Source organism: Phyllobates terribilis, unplaced genomic scaffold, assembly GCF_046119375.1.
Source record: "Phyllobates terribilis strain yellow unplaced genomic scaffold, ASM4611937v1 Scaffold_5__5_contigs__length_657084704, whole genome shotgun sequence".
Classification (NCBI taxonomy): Eukaryota; Metazoa; Chordata; class Amphibia; order Anura; family Dendrobatidae; genus Phyllobates; species Phyllobates terribilis.
In genome coordinates, this window is record NW_027362765.1 from 84,007,827 (window position 1) to 84,025,491 (window position 17,665).

Genomic DNA, 17,665 nt, shown 5'->3' on the forward strand with positions numbered 1-17,665 from the left:
GTCTGTCATCCCCGATTTTAAACTAAACAGTCCTATAGAGAACTTGACCTTGTAAAAACCAGACCTGCAGTATAAATTTAACTTGTTTTTAGGTTTTCAGAAAAAATAAAATATATTATATGCAAGTGAGGGCTCCTCGGAGCACCCTCTGGTGTGTGGCCCCGGGCTCCTCGGAGCACCCTCTGGTGTGTGGCCCCGGGCTCCTCGGAGCACCCTCTGGTGTGTGGCCCCGGGCTCCTCGGAGCACCCTCTGGTGTGTGGCCCCGGGCTCCTCGGAGCACTGTTCTGGCCTCTCAATCAGCATCCCCTTAGTTTGACAGCACCCAGATGGCCAGAACGAGTCCTGCCTGAATTAAATTAACGTCTGCACTGACGTTACTGGAGCCCAGTCAACGTGAGCACACGTAGTCAATCCCATGCACTGGTATGGTGTACTCGCTCACAGGGCTCCTCCAGTGCGAGGTCGCGGATTCATTTCAGGCAGAGCTCGTACTGTTCAAGCGGAAATGCCCAGTGTGTTGATTAAGGGGGCAGAAAGGTGCACCAAGGAGCCGTCGCTTGCATATGAAATAAAATCTTTCGTTTTTCCACGAAATAAAACAAGGGAAATCTTTACTGCAGGTATGAGATTTATAGGGGCAAAGTAAATTATAGAACCCTATAAGTTGTATTTATTTAGTTGAGGAAGCGACAGATTTCCTGTAAATGTAGAGTCTCTTTAAATGTCGTAAATCGTGTTCTCTTGCAGGAGGGGTGGTCCCATGTCTTTCTCCTCAACAACATCCTCTAGCCGTTCCGGTCGTCGCCAGCTCCAGATAGAGGGTGCTTCCCTTGATCTTTCAGATGATGAAACGGAGAGTAAAACCAATGAGGTCAATGAGACGTCTGCTTCTTCCCCAGCCGAGTGACTTCCTTCCGAGCATTCCTCTGCCCGAATCAGGGCCGCCTAGGGAGCAAGAATGAAGGGACATGAAACTGCTCGTAGAAGCACCGAGGGGTCCACCGATCTGGAGGAGTCTGTATCGCACTTCTCTCCAGCTTTGGTCTCTGTATTGCTAAATCAAAAATCCGTTTTGAATTGGTTTCCTGCAGAATGTTCTCGATTTCTGCCGAAACTGATGTGAAGACCACCTTCCTTCTCCCCCATACACAGAAGGCAGGCATCAAAGATTATTTACTTATTCCGACTTTACATTTCCTATAAAGGCGTCTGTTTTAAGACTTTTTTTTTTTTTGCTTTCTTTTTCTTTATAGCATCATGTGGATAAAAAAAAAGCCTACACTACATGTCCATATCCCATGTGGGCGACGACGGGGGTGAAGGGAAGATGCGCGATTCCTGCCCCATTTTGCATGTTGTATCTGGTCTCTCTTCTCTAGTCTGTGGTGGACTGCAGAACAGAAGTTTCATGACTAAACTGTGAATCTGCCAGATTTATCATTTCTCGTTATCTGTAGGATTCTGGGTCGGGCACGGACTGTCCGTTTCTTGCTCCCGGCACTAGCTATTCCGCATCATGCCAACACTGTGACATTGGTCGTCTGGGTTTATTCTATCCAAAATGCATTTCAATTAGCGAATTAGCACTTTGTTCAGATCCCACTTGCAATTTTTAAAAACCTGAAAAAAAAAAATATTTAATGACATAAGCGGTGCCTTAGACACTTAGTCAATTGAGAATAATAAAATGCATATTCCCTTCTCCCAGCAGATTGTATGAGATTATTACATGACTGTGCATTATATCACTAGGAAGTCCATTTCAGAAAAGTCAGTATTACTCAGAACACGTGCTGGAAATATCATGTTTTTTTTGTTTTTTTTAAATTTGTATTAAAAGCTTCATACGCTCCAGGATTAAGGAGGAAGGTGTTGTCTTGCCTCCTCCTTGACCTATGAGGGTTAATACAGGTTATCTCTGTGTGCGCATAAAATGTCTGTCTTGTTATATATATATATATTTTTTTTTTTTACTACATAACAGCTGCCGAAATCACCTGCCCATCCCCTGGGATCTCCCTCTTCCCCCTCACCCCCGTGTATATCCCATATTTCTAGACAAAGAATTTTGTAAGACAATAAACGTATTCATTATAGAATTTCCTTCCTCTGCCTCTTATTTCAACAAACGTCAAGTACCATCCACATGCAGTAGTGGGTGGTTGATGATGGGCTGCAGAGCCATTGTTGGCAGAATAGCTAGTACTATAAGAACATTTCATATTGTTCTTTGTTGCCTCGTTTCTGGCTGGCCGGCAGTTTGTGGTAGCAGAAAGCTTCCTCTTACTGTTCCTCCTCCATTAGTTTCATGAGCAGCAGCTTGTGGCGCAGAAAGCTTCCTCTTACTGTTCCTCCTCCATTAGTTTCATGAGCAGCAGCTTGTGGCACAGAAAGCTTCCGCTTACTATTCCTCCTCCATTAGTTTCATGAGCAGCAGCTTGTGGCGCAGAAAGATTCCTTTTACTGTTCGTCCTCCATTAGTTTCATGAGCAGCAGCTTGTGGCGCAGAAAGCTTCCTCTTACTGTTCCTCCTCCATTAGTTTCATGAGTAGCTGCTTGTGGCGCAGAAAGCTTCCTCTTAGGCTGTGTGCCCACGATGCACTTTTTAAGCGTTTCTGCAGCTGCAGAAACGCTTAAAAAAACGCATGGTAGAAGGTCTGCCATGTTCCCCAATTATAATCCGCATGTGCTGTGCACATGCTGCGGAAATTTCCGCTGCGGGTTATCATTGCGGGAAAAAATGCAGCTCTACCAATTATTTTGCGGAAGCTCGCCGTTTTCGCCGCCATTGACTTGCATTGGAACGCATGGATTACGCATCACTGGATCTGTACATGCAGAATCCAAGCGTTTCAATGTGCGGATGGTACCCGGATGTGGAGAAGAGGAGACTCTCCTCCGGACCCAGGTACCATAGAACCTGTAAAAAAAAGAATAAAATAAAAAATAAATATATTTACCTTCTGATGGCCCCGGTATGCTTGTCTTCGCTTGTCGGCAGATCGCGGTGGACTGAAGGACCTGCGCTGATGTCATGTGACGGCAGGTCCTTCAGTGTAGTGTACCGCGAGCTGCTGGCAAGCCAGGACGGCGCGAATAAAGACTCCGCAGGCCATCAGAAGGTAAGTATAGATTTATTTTTTAACATTCTTTACGGTGACACTATATAAATCCATGCGGGTTGCATGGATTTATAGAGTGTGACCAAGTTGTCAAGTACTTTCCAAGTGATGCTAAAATCACTTGCAAAAGAGCTTGATAACCCGCATGCAGAAATGCATGTGAAGAACGCTTGACAAATGCTTCTACCTGGCGGGAAAAACGCATGTACAATCCGCATGCGGAAATGCAAGTGAAGAACGCTTCACATCCGCATGTCCCTGGCAGGAAAAACGCATGTACAATCCGCATGTACAATCTACATGTACAATCCGCATGCGTTTTTTTCTGCCAGGGAGATGCAGAAACGCTCAGGAAAAAATCCGGAGCATTTCTGCATCGTGGGCACATAGCCTTACTGTTCAGCTTCCACTAGTTTTATGGGTGTCAGCTTGCTGCGGCAGAAAACTTCCTCTTACTCCTCAACCTCCATTAGTTTCATGGGAGGCATCTTGCTGTGTAAGAAAGCTTCCTCTGTTTTGCTTGCACCAGATTTTCATGGTTGGGGACATGCTTTGACAGTAACCTTCCTCTCACTCAAGACCATAAAGAAGCTGTTTTTTTTGTCAGCTAAGACATGAAAAAATATCCTAAAAGTTCAGACCCTGCTCTACTGACTCACTCAATTTACTTATCGCTCATCTGAAAATGGGTTTACCAGGATTAAGAACTTGTTTTATGTTCGAAACGCGTTGGTTTTGGAGGTACCCCTACCTTTTTAACATTGCAATGTGTCTGAATTTTAACAAGAAGCATTAATAAAGACGTGGTTTTATCTTACAAACTTTGATACCTGAAGCTGGACCTTTCCTTTCCTAACTGTGTGTAGTTGACATACTGTGCAGCATCATGGTCTTGATCTTCCAAATAATCTGGAGTCATCAGGAAGGAGTGAGCTGGTTTTCTTACTCTAAATTTGTTGTTCTAAACTGTACAACCCCTTTCAGCCTTAATTGTGCAACTTTGGTCCTTGAGAAGTGCCCAGATGGAAGGGAGGAGTTGTACAGGTTCATAAGAGCAATATGTTTTTGCCCCAAGATGTGAGAGTGCATTTTAGTACTTTGATCTCACTTTGAAAACCTATTTGGTTTATGAGAAGTTGTAAAACCGGTCAGGGATCAAATGGAAAAAAAGCTTGTTTTTTTTTCTTGGTTCTTTCCTCAACTCTTCATCCCACACTTATAAATTCTCTGTCTAAAGTCCAATACATAAACCCTGAATATGCAAATACTGTAAGGTTCCTCACGCTCTGCTCTGTGGATGACTTTTATTATTGCTTCAGCTTTGGTCGCGATGGCATTTGTGGATCTGGTGGATGATCTGAAATGTTCTATTTGTCTGAGTATGTATACTGATCCTGTAACCCTGACTTGTGGACACAATTTTTGTCAGATTTGCATTCTGAATCTGCTCTACAGCCAAGATACGACTGGAATTTACTCATGCCCCAAGTGCAGAAATCAGCTCAATAGTCGGCCAGCTGTGCAGAAGAACACAGACCTATCTAATATAGTGGAGCGGATCCGCTCCGAGCAACAACAAGGGGAGCGCCTCGGAACATGTTCCCTGCATAAGAGACCCCTGGAGTACTACTGCTGGGAAGACTCCGCCAGGATCTGTACAGTCTGTCGTCAGAGTGTACAACACCAGGGGCATGAAATACTGAGCTTTGATGAGGCTTGTGAAAAGAAGAAAGAGGCTCTGAGGAACATTCTTGGACATCTGGTCTCGGGTGATGAAGAAGAAAGTGAAGCCCGCTGTCTACAAGAAGTTGTGAGAAAAATGAAAGAAATAGCGTCTACTATAAAGGAAAGTTGTACAGTCTTAATTCAGGAGTTCAGGGATGAGCTGACTGTACTCGAGAAGACAATCCTCAGTGAGATTTCCAAGCAGGAGAAACAGGTGTCGTCCTCTTTGTCCCAAAAACTCAATGTGAAGAAAGATGATCGGTATAGCAAAGTGTTGTACCTTGAGGAACTGTGCAACATGACAGATCACTTAACGCTCTTACAAGCAGATTTTAATGGCTTGTCTTTGACAGATGAAGGGTATAATGGTGGTGATGAAGCTTCTGCTGGATTAGATGAAGACCTAATCTCTGTGACTTTGCACACTGGTATAGCAAACATTGTGAATGGTGTTACTGGAGGGATCTACGTGCATGAGTCTTTAGCGATTACCTTAAATAATTACACAGCTGGGAGAGGTGTTCATGTTTCCGATGACTTAAAAACAGCGTCTTGGTCTGGGTGCAACCAGAATTATTCCCAAAACCCAGAGCGATTTGAGTACAATCAAGTATTGAGTGTTAGAAGCTTTTATAAAGGGAGACAATTCTGGGAAGTGGAAACGAGTGAAACTGGAAATTGGATGATGGGAATGGCTTACGCCAGTATTGACAGACTAGGACATGAATCTCTTGTTGGGGATAATAAGAAGTCCTGGTGTCTACGAAGGTATGACAATGAGTATTCAGCATCGCATGATAAAACTGTTTCAGAGTTATCTCACCAGCCATCACAAAACACATTAAGGATCTATCTAGATTATGAAGCCGGGCAGTTGTCATTTTATGAGATTGGTTCTCCCACGAGACATTTGCACACCTTCTCTGCTAACTTCATGGAGCCTCTACATGCCATCATTTGGGTATGGTCATCTTGGGTCAAAATAAAGAGCTAGATATGGTGAAGGCCAGATCAACCCAAATGTATAAAGTCCCTGTTCCATTAGTTTCCTTAGCCTCTGTAATATTTTTAAGTGCCCCTCCACCCTCGGTAATTCAAGACGTTTGATACCTGACGTTCAAACCCAAAATTACAATGAAAACAAAGCAAATCCACTTTATATAGATGTAACATACTATAGTGATTATCCAAATTTCTTATATAACAAATTAAAAAAAACAAGGGATACAAATAGAAGGGAAAGGGGATGAGTAAAGGTATTAGGAGTTTAAGGGTGAGAGGGAATATATGACCTAGTGAATAAGGTTCCTAAATATTTAGTACCCAAAAGGTGTCCCATGGGGGGGACCAAATGAGGTTGAATCTCGACCATTTCATCATTCAGAGCAGTGCGATAGTCAAAATTTCTGATCTCTTTGATCCTGGTGTATAAGTCATATATAGACGGAGGGAGTTTAGTTTCCAATGAGAAGCTAATCAACATCTAGAGGTCATCAATATGTGTAGGAGAAGTCTAACGGTTGTTTTAGATATATTTTGCGGGAAGATATTAAGTAAAAAGTGTTGAGGATCTAATGATCGGTCTAATTCGAAGACCTGTTTAATCAAAGTTTGTACGTTTGTCCAAAATGGTCTTATCAGGGAGCAGTCCCACAATAGTTCGAATATAGATCCTGTCAACAAGGGGGAGATAGATGGATCTAGTTTATGGAGACGCTCAGGAATATGGTACCAAAAATGGAGGATCTCGTATTGGTTCTCTTTATAAGTGATACAAGATGCCTTTCATTGAGGGACCATTTCTACAAAGTCTTTCAAAGGATGTTTGGATAGAAACCTGTAATCGGCGAAATAGGGATAAGGTTAAATGCCTTATCTTAATGTATTGGAAAACGGAAGCATAGGAACGGCTAATTTAGAGTTGATCTCATCATAAGGAAGCAAAGTCCTTGTTTAGTAGCTGCAAAATTAAACAGACCAGTGTGAGCCCATGTTCTTGCTATTGAGGGAGTCAAGCGTTCAGGGAAATCTGGGTGGAATAGGAAGGAAGAGGGGAGTTTGTGGATAATGGTTTGAAATTTTTGGAGCAGGTCCTCCAAATGTCTCTGGTGAGATTCACCCATGAGTTTGAAGGAGGATTGTAAAACTCATTCCATATCAGAAAATTAGGTTGGGCTGGGCCAAGCCATAGTTTTTCAATTTCAATCTGTTTTGAATAAGCAGGTTTAGATGAGGGAAACACATTTCTAACCATATCTATTCCACTGTTATTCGCCATCCTGTTGCGCGAAAGTTCATGTTTTATACGTATGCAATTTAGGCTCCTACATGCATTGGTAGGCCTATTGGGGTCCTCGGATTCTCTTCAGTTCTCCAGATACAGTGAGAGTAGAGACGACATCAACAGTTATTATAAATGTCTTTTCTTGCCCTTTCCTGCAGTACTTGAGGTTTCTTAGGCAGATTCTTACTGCCTGGTGCCTTTTAAACATTAATATCTTTATGCTTTGGCCGCTTGGCAGTATCACAAGCAGTTATAGACTATTTGTCGCTGGTTCTGGAAGATTACAGACTAATTTTTCTAAATACTGTTCAACTCCTTTATCAGAACACAGAACTGGGAGATCAGTCAAGTCCTTCAGTGTTGGGTCACTTATGGATGGTAATAGATTTTCTTCTCGGTATGTACTTGTATAATACTTTAGATTTATTTAGCTATCACTATTTTTTGTATTCCTTTTGTGCCCATTTCCTCTGCCCAACTTCTGGCCACACGTACAGGGATGCATTTAAATCTGTTGTCCCCCATTATGTGGCTTTTTAACTTTTGTAAAACTGTTCTCTCCCTGGTGGCCTCTGTACTTTTTTCCATTTGGATGGTCATGTGACCACTACATAGATTACTGAATCCCTGCTACTCTCCTTAGAACTTTGCCAAAGTCTCCCGCTGGTCAATATCCAGACAGAACAGGTTGTATAAACATGTGACCGCTGTGGCCAGTGATTGACTGCAGCGATCACTTGTCTAACAGGAATGAACAGGAAGCATGGACACACGGAGGACTTTTCTTTTTAAAATGTTTATATGGCTTTTTTGGCTGCTTAAAAAAAAAAAAGGTTAAGGACAGGACTAACCCATATAAAACCTGGGTAAGATGGCATCTTAGGCGCTCATACGACACAAGAATGAATAGTAAAAACAGATCTGCCACCTTGTTTCCTGTCGCAGAGTGCGGTGACTTTAGTCCTGATTATTCGTACTATATATATTATTGCATTATTATTCCTCATTATGTAGTGTGGATTGTATACAATGTCTGAACATATGATTAAAGCCACAGTGGATTTTTATTAAACTTTCTAATTCTTTGACTAAACAGTCAGAAATTGTGCCAGATTTAGCCTGTGGCTCCGGCTGATTGATAAAGGTTGTGCATTTTATTATGATTTTATACCACTTATTATTAGTCTTATTTACTAAAATCTCCGAGTCATAAAGTGTCTTAAACTTACAAAAAAAATGTGCAAGCCGTGTAAGGGTTTATTAATAAATTGTGAAATGGTTTGTGTGTGTTAATTACTTATAGCTTATGTCTCTTCCACAGCAGTGACGATGTACACTGGGGAAAGTAAAATCTGTACTGTGGTCACAACTTCTAGCGCCTATAAATAAGGAGCAGTAAAAACCTATAGTATATCGCTTATATGAGTGCTACTGTGATAGACGAGGAGCGGCTGACTGTCACGGAGGTTGTAAATGCTCCTCACACTGGAGATACGGGACAATGAAGTGATCGGAGGCCAGGGAGGTGTCTACACTTCTGTTACATATTCCACAGCTATCAGCCTTTCACCAGCATTAAATGACTGATAACAGAGAGTAACAAAGTGCATTACTCTGGGTAATGAATAGAAGGTAAATCGATGAGCTGTTCTTAGGGTAGATCAATAATGATGGATCAGTGGCTGTCCAGCACTCTGCATCCCCACTGATCAGCTATTTCCAGCTTCAGCAAACACTGACTGGTGCAAGGACACCGCAGCTCTGTGTATTTTGGTCCTGGGTAATGCAGATCAGATACTATTGAAGTGAGCAGGGATCACTGTAGTCTCACAATGCTGCCATCACAGTCCATGACAGTCTTTACTATTCACATCATGAATTGTCAGTCTTAACGCCATTCTGTGTATAACATCCATCCCCTCGCCTGCCTTCACTGATACTAGTGCGGTCCTGTACTAGGAACCACCAGTGTAACAAGTCCGTTCATGACATTTCTTCCCTCTTAAATCTTCCCCCATCACCTCTGAGTGATATTACTGAAAAGTGGAAGGAACCGCAGCAACTCAGTCACAGAGTGGAGACCCCCGTAATGTTACAGAGCGGGGTCACAGAGTGCTGATTAGCAGAGGGCAGAAAAGTCACCAACGCTCTGCTGACTCCATAACTGCAGAGTCAAGACCTCCTCTGATATTAACATCAGCACAAACCCTTTGCCCCCGCCAGGAGGTTCATGGCCGAGCAGCTGCATGCAGCCGTACATCACCAAGCACAATGCCGAGCGCTGGCTGGAGTTGTGTGAAGCTGGCCGCCACCACTGGAGAAAAGGTGTTCTGTGCAGTGATGGATCACACTTCTCGATCCGGCATCTGATGGACAAGTCTGGGTTTGGTTAAAACCAGGAGATTGTTACCTGCCTGACCGTTTTGTGCCCGCTGTACAGTTTGGTGGAGGAGGATAATACAATGGGCTGGTATCAGGGGTCAGCCTTGGCCTAATAGTTCCAGTGAAGGGAAATCTTAATGCTTGAACACAAGACATTGTTCCCACAGAGCTGGAGGCTACAATTGTCCACAGTTTGGGGAAGGCTCTTTTCTGACAATCTGCTGGTCTGAGAGTTTGAGTTTTATAAGAAGCAACTTGCTTCAGTCCCCTCTGACCTGGAGACCAAAATGAGGATATGCAGAGATATGACAACATTAAATAAATGTCCTGAAAGTTAAGACCCTACTATACAGACTCGCACAATTCACTGACGGCTCATCTGAAAATTGGTTCTTCTAAACGGACTCACAACCCCTTTCAGCCTCGAATGAGGAGCTGTGGTCCTTGTGAAGCAGAAAGATGGAGAAGCTGTTTACCTTCAATAGTACTAGTACCCATTAAAGGGTCGATTGTGACTTGTAGGATTGCTGCTTCCAATAGGTGGCGCTATAGAGTTCAAGTCCTCTTTCTCTGAAGAGGTAATTTGCATATTCATTAGTACAGTAAGTTGAGTTTAGCAGTAGGACTTTGCCCCAAGATGGGAGAACACATTTTAGTACATTCATCTCACTAAACCTTTGGTTTATGAGAACTTATAAAAACTATCAGGGACCATATGGAAAGGAGACGTGCTTGTTTTTTTTCTTGATACTTTCCTCAACTCTTCAATCCACACTCTAAATTTCTGTGTCTAAAATCCATTGCATAAACCCTGAAAATGCAATTAGTGTAATGTTCCTCACGCTCTGCTCTGCGGATGACTTTCATTATTGCTTCGTCTTTGTTCAGATGGCATTTGTGGATCTGGCGGATGATCGGAAATGTTGCATTTGTCTGACTATGTATACCGATCTCGTAACCCTGACTTGTGGACACAACTTTTGTCAGATTTCCCTTCAGAATCTGCTCTACAGCCAAGATACGACTGGAATTTACTCATGCCCCAAGTGCAGAACTCAGTTCAATGGTCGGCCATCTGTTTGGAAGAACACAGACCTACAGTGGGTCCGGAAAGTATTCAGACCCCTTTAAATTTTTCACTCTTTGTTTCATTGCAGCCATTTGGTAAATTCTAAAAAGTTAATTTTTTTTCTCATTAATGTACACTCTGCACCCCATCTTGACAGAAAAAAAACAGAAATGTAGAAATTTTTGCAAATTTATTAAAATAGAAAAACTGAAATATCACATGGTCATAAGTATTCAGACCCTTTGCTCAGACACTCATATTTAAGTCACATGCTGTCCATTTCCTTGTGATCCTCCTTGAGATGGTTCTACTCCTTCATTGGAGTCCAGCTGTGTTTAATTAAACTGATAGGACTTGATTGGGAAAGGCACACACCTGTCTATATAAGACCTCACAGCTCACAGTGCATGTCAGATCAAATGAGAATCATGAGCTCAAAGGAACTGCCCAAGGAGCTCAGAGACAGAATTGTGGCAAAGCACAGATCTGGCCAAGGTTACAAAATAATTTCTGCATTACTCAAGGTTCCTAAGAGCACAGTGGCCTCCATAATCCTTAAATGGAAAAAGTTTGGGACCACCACAGGTCTTCCTAAACCTGGCCATCCAGGGAAACTGAGCAATCGTGGGAGAAGAGCCTTGGTAAGAGAGGTAAAGAAGAACCCCAAGATCACTGTGGCTGAGCTCCAGAGATGCAGTAGGGAGATGGGAGAAAGTTCCACAAAATCAACTATCACTGCAACCCTCCACCAGTCGGGCCTTTGTGGCAGAGTGGCTCAACGGAAGCCTCTCCTCGGTGCAAGACATATGAAAGCCCGCATAGAGTTTGCTCAAAAACACATGAAGGACTCCCGGACTATGAGAAATAAGATTCTCTGGTCTGATGAGACAAAGATAGAACTTTTTGGTGATAATTCTAAGCGGTATGTGTGGAGAAAACCAGGCACTGCTCATCACCTGCCCAATACAATCCCAACAGTGAAACATGGTGGTGGCAGCATCATGCTATGGGGGTGTTTTTCAGCTGCAGGGACAGGACGACTGGTTGCAATTGAAGGAAACATGAATGCGGCCAAGTACAGAGATATCCTGGATGAAAACCTCTTCCAGAGTGCTCTGGACCTCAGACTTGGCCGAAGGCTCACCTTCCAACAAGACACTGACCCTAAGCACACAGCTAAAATAACAAAGGAGTGGCTTCAGAACAACTCTGTGACCATTCTTGACTGGCCCAGCCAGAGCCCTGACCTACACCCAATTGAGCATCTCTGGAGAGACCTGAAAATGGCTGTCCACCAACGTTCACCTTCCAACCTGACGGAATTGGAGAGGATCTGCAAGGAAGAATGGCAGAGGATCCCCGATCCAGGTGTGAAAAACTTGTAGCATCATTCCCAAAAAGACTCATGGCAGTACTAGCTCAAAAGGGTGCTTCTACTCTGAGCAAAGGGTCTGATTAATTATCACCATGTGATATCTCATTTTTCCTTTTTTAATAAATTTGCAAAAATTTCTACATTTCTGTTTTTTTTTCAGTCAAGATGGGGTGCAGAGTGTACTTTAACCCCTTTACCCCCCTGGGTAAGTTTTTACCAGGCCAATTTTTACAATTCTGACCACTGTCACTTTATGAGGTAATTACTCTGAAACGCTTCAACGGATCCCACTGATTCTGAGATTGTTTTTTCGTGACATATTGTACTTCAGGATAGTGGTAACATTTCTTCGATATCACTTGTGTTTATTTGTGAAAAAATTGGAAATTTGGCGAAAATTTTGAAAATTTCACAATTTTCAAAATATGAATTTTTATGCCCTTAAATCAGAGAGATATGTTGCACAAAATAGTTAATAAATAACATTTCCCACATGTCTACTTTACATGAGCACAATTTTGGAACCAAAATTTTTTTATATTAGGGAACTATAAGAGTTAAAAGTTGACCAGCGATTTCTCATTTTTCCAACAAAATTTACAAAACCATTTTTTTAGGGACCACATCACATTTGAAGTGACTTTTTTATTTTCGCAGGGGTAACAGGAAAAAATTGACCCAAAAAATTTGTTGTGCAATTTCCCCTGAGCACAGAGATACCCCATATGTGCGGAAAAACCACTGTTTTGGCGCACGGCAGGGTTCGGAAGGGAAGGAGCACCATTTGACTTTTTGAATGTAAAAGTTGCTTGAATAATTAGCGGACACCATGTTGCATTTGGAAAGCCGCTGAAGTGCCTAAACAGTGGAACCTCCCACAAGTGACACAATTTTGGAAACTAGACCCCTCAGGGAACTTCTTTAGATGTGTGGTGAGCACGTTGAACCCCCAGGTGCTTCACAGAAGTTTATAACATTGAGCCGTAAAAATAAAATTTTCACATTTTTCCCACAAAAATGTTTTTCAGCCCCCAATTTTGTATTTTCATAAGGGTAACAGGAGAAATTGCGCCATACCATTTGTTGTGCCATTTCTCCTGAGTAAACCGATACCCCATATGTGGGAGAAAACCACTGTTTGGGTGCATGGCAGGGTTTCGAAGGGAAGGAGCGCCATTTGACTTTTTGAATGTAAAATTTGCTTGAATAATTAGCAGATACCATGTTACATTTGGAGAGCCCCTGATGTGCCTAAACTGTGGAAACCCCCCACAAGTGACACCATTTTGGAAACTAGACACCTCAGGGAACTTATCTAGATGTGTGGTGAGCACCCTGAACCCCCAAGTGCTTCACAGACGTTTATAACATGGAGCCGTGAAAATAAAAAAAAATCTAACTTTTTCCACAAAAATTATGTTTTAGCCTCAAAATTTTTATTTTCACAAGGGTAAAAGGAGAAAATGGACCCCAAAAACTTTTGTGCAATTTCTCCTGAGTACGCCGATACCCCATATGCGGGGAAAATACAGTGTTTGGGCACACGGCAGGGTCCAGAAGGGAACGAGCACTGTGTGACTTTTTGAACGCAAAATTGGCTGGAATTGAGAGCGGACGCCATGTCGCGTTTGGAGAGTCCTTGATATGCCTAAATAGTGGAAACCCCCCACAAGTGACCCCATTTTGGAAACTACACCCCTCAAGGATTTTATCAAGGGGTATAGTGAACATTTTGAACCCAGAGGTACGACACAGAAATTGATAACATTAGGTCATCATATTGAATAAGTTATCATTAGTCTTGAGCTCAAGTGCTCGCTACTTGAGTTTGAATCGGGTACTCAGGTATGCACTAAGTATCGCGGGTGCTCGAGTGACATGCTCGAGTCCCCGCTCCGCATGTTTCACGGTTATTAGACACCCCAAAAAAAAACATGCAAGGATCGCTCGTGCATGGCAGGCAATCCCAGTGAGTTTTTTTTGCCCGAAAAGCATATGGGGCGGAGACTCGAGCATGTCATTTTTGCACCTGCGATACTTGCGCTCAACACTAGTCGCCATATCATCATCATTTTCTTTTTTTTTACTTTTGAAAAAATCCCAACCCTAGCACAACCCTAACTCTAGCCCAACCCTAACCCTAGCACAACCCTAACTCTAGCCCAACCCTAACCCTAGCACAACCCTAACTCTAGCCCAACCCTAACCCTAGCACAACCCTAACCCTAGCACAACCCTAACCCTAGAGTTTATTTTTTATGCCGTTCCTCATGTGGTATAAGTGATTAGACGACTTTATTCTTCAGGTCGGTGTGATTACAGCGATACCAGATTCATATCGGGTTTTTATGATTTACCGCTATCACACACTAAGAGACGCATTTTTTGGCAAAGACTAGTTTTTGCATCGCCATATTTTGAGAGCTATAATTTTTCCAAATTTAGGCCAACAGAGTCATGTGACGGCTTGATTTTTGCGTGACAAGTTGACGTTTTTATTGGTACCAAATTCAGGCACGTGACATATTTTGATCGCTTTTTTATTCCGATTTTTGGGAGGCAGAATACACAAAAACCAACAATTCAGGATTTTAATTTTTTTTTTATGCTGTACCGCGTGTGATGAAATTGATAAGCCAGCTTTATTCTTCTGATCAGTACATTTACAGTACGTTTAACTATTTTATAGAAGAAAAGAATTGTTTTTGCATCGCTTTATTCTGAGAGCTATAACTTTTTTATTTTTTGGCTGATGGAGCAGTATGGCAGCTTGTTTTTTGAGGGACAAGATGACGTTTTCAGCGGTACCAATTTTTATTTACATTTGTTTTTTTGCTTGCGTTTTATTCCATTTTTTGTTTGGCAGTATGATGATAAAGCATTGTTTTTTGCTTCATTTTTTATTTTTATTTTTTACTGTGTTCACTAAAAGGGTTAACTATTGGGACAGGTCAGGTCGTTCCAGACGTGGAAATGCCAAATATGTGTACTTTTATTTTTTATTTATTTATTTTTTTCATAATAATATTTATTGATGGGTACATTATATTTTTATTTTTGGGGGATTATTTTTTTCATTTTTTTTATATTTTTACAAAAAATATATATATATTTTTTTCACTTTCTGATTCTTTTTTTACTTTTACACTATGTCCCACTATGGGACTTTCACTTTTAACTTTCAGATCCCTGTGCTATACAGGCTGTCACAGCTGCACAGGGAGAAGTTACTTTGGTTATGCACAGCGCATGACCAAAGTAACTTCCTGCCTCCTGGTGACCCGGATGTTGTCATGACGACATCGGGTTGTCATGACGACATCGGGTTGTCATGACAACACCCGGGATCTGACTCAGACGCCGCGGGACGCCGGGGGAGGAGGGGAGTATCGCGCTTACCTCCGCAATGCTGCGATCGACTTCGATCGCAGCATTGTGGGGGTTAATGTGGCGAGAGCGGGTCAGGACCGCTACATGCCATCATTTGGGTATGGTCATCTTGGGTCAAAATAAAGAGCCAGGTATGGCGAAGGCCATGTATATATATGTATAATTTCCCTATTCCATTAGTTTCTTTACCATCTGTAATATATTTAAGTGTCACTTCATCTTCTCTAATTCAAGATATGGAAGTCTTGATCTTCAAATCTGTGAAGAGTTAAAGGATCTCTCCATCCAAACGTTTTTTTGTTTGTTTTTTAATATCCTTAAAAAACACTGTCTGTAACAATGTGGCTAAGAAACATGAATGTGCCGCAGGAGAAGGTAAGAAAGCACATTTCTAACTATATCTATTTGGTTGTGTCGAAATTCATGTTTTATTCATATGCACTTTAGGCTCGCAAGAGCACTGGTGGTTGCAAGCAAGTAGATTGCCAGAACTATCAGGCTGCTTACAATCCTCAGATGCTCCTCACTTCTTTCAGTCAGCGCCTCCCTCCACTTCTTGAGAGACAGAGGACAGCAGAGATGACTTTGTGCAGCTGAGCCTATGCTGTCAATCAAGAAGTGGAAGGTGCGGCAGGCAGGAAGAGGCGAAGAGCAGCCGAGGGCTGGACGTGCACAGATATGTCCACCAGTGCACATTGAGAGCTTAATTTCTATTTTAATAAAACATGAATTTTGATGCAATGGAGAATTGGATAAAGACTGAAAGGTAAAGGTGGAAAAGTGTTTCCCTGCCCTATCCTGCAGTGCCTGAGGTTTCTTCGTCACGTTCTTACTTTAAGGCCACGTTCACACGTTCAGTATTTGGTCAGTATTTGTAAGCCAAATCCAAAAGTGGGTGAAAAATGCAGAAGTGGTGACATGTTTCTATTACACTTTTCCTCCTGATTTTGGCTTACAAATACTGATGTAAAATACTGACCAAATACTGAACGTGTGAACGTGCCCTAAGAAGTACTAGTATTACTTTCATGCACTATTGCTGTTTATTTATTGCAGGGTATTTGCTTATTACGTTTCTGTCTTTGTTTTTTTTTCTTTTTATTGGCCATTGTGAACATGCACTTACACGCCGCATGCACACCAACTTATATCTCAGTTCATCTCTTTGGCCACGACCCCACTATCAGTATCCAAAACCAGGTGAGGAACAATCAGAGAAAAGGTATAATAGAAACAAGTCACCAATTCTGTATTTATCACCCACTCCTGGTTTTGGCTCCCACTCCTGAGAAAAAATACTGACCAAATACTGATAGTGGGGCCGTAGCCTTTAGATTTTCGTTGAAGAAGTCTGGGTGTAGTAAATGCCAGGAGAGCATTACCCGCCTGCATTGTGCCCGTTGCACATCCTGTGTCACTCTTCTATCATCACAACGTACTGTAGTCACAGATCTTTCCGCTTATAAAAAGGAGCGTCAGCGTAACAAGAGGAGCGGCAGCGTAACAAGAGGGGCGTCTGGAAGTCACACGGGGTTGTAAATGTTCCTGGACGATTGTGACAACAGCGATCATGAGGATGGGAGGATTCTGCTCTTATGTGACTTATAAGTGCAAGAAACTATGAACCTGGTTATATGTGATGGGACAATAGCGACACCTTGTGCACAGTGTGGAATTACTACCGTCATTATGACCCAGGATAAATGAAACCTTTTTTAATGTGAGCTGGCACTTTAAGAACCAACTGGCAAAACAGAATAGGAGGGGGAATTCTCCAAAATCGGGGTCAGTGCTGATCAAAAGAGGAGGAGATCTGCGGGGGCGCTCATCCGGGGGGCTGAGATTGAGGGTCCAGTGGATCTTTTTGACCAACTCTCATGCTAGCTAATAAAAATGACCAAATCGTGGACGTTTCCCCAAATTATTTTCTTTAAATCGACATACCAACAGACCCTTTAACAGCGCGTACACTTACTATATAATTACACACAATGTGCCTTTTATCCATAGTATTTTAGCTTAACATTTCCACTACATATAAGTCATAAAAATATACTACACATCCACTAAAATAATTGATCAGATGTCCTAAGAGGAGTCCATGAAAGAAACTTTATTCTAGAAACAGCACCACTCTTGCCCATGGACCGGGACTGGTATTGCAGTTGGATATTAACATAGTTAAACTGGAATACCGGACCTAATCTGTTGGCAAAAGTGGTGTGGTCTCTAGAGGGGGGGGGGGGACACAGCCTTTGTTATATTCTCTCCAGCTTTATGCTTCCAATTTGGGCGGAAATCCGAAATTCTGAGAACA

The 17,665-nt window shown here is 42.2% G+C and overlaps 2 protein-coding genes across 4 annotated transcripts in view; both read left to right on the forward strand.

Moving 5' to 3' along the window:
* Positions 1-2,100, forward strand: part of MYH10 (myosin heavy chain 10) — a 72,137-nt gene extending 70,037 nt beyond the window's left edge. For all 3 annotated transcript variants that reach the window (XM_073682473.1, XM_073682474.1, XM_073682476.1), the window contains one exon: positions 749-2,100. In XM_073682473.1, coding sequence (XP_073538574.1) covers positions 749-908 — 160 coding nt within the window. In that variant the 3' untranslated portion in view covers positions 909-2,100. The remainder of the gene's footprint in view (positions 1-748) is intronic.
* A 2,269-nt stretch (positions 2,101-4,369) lies between these two features.
* On the forward strand, positions 4,370-7,976 carry LOC141272129 (zinc finger protein RFP-like). Its single transcript, XM_073682477.1, has one exon. It carries the CDS (start codon positions 4,421-4,423, stop codon positions 5,840-5,842), a length of 1,422 nt encoding a protein of 473 aa, XP_073538578.1. The 5' UTR covers positions 4,370-4,420; the 3' UTR covers positions 5,843-7,976.
* The last annotated feature ends 9,689 nt before the right edge of the window (positions 7,977-17,665 follow it).

Excerpts from the sequence above, each read along its gene's own strand:
- LOC141272129 (XM_073682477.1), top strand. The coding sequence starts at position 4,421 with ATGACTTTTATTATTGCTTCAGCTTTGGTCGCGATGGCATTTGTGGAT.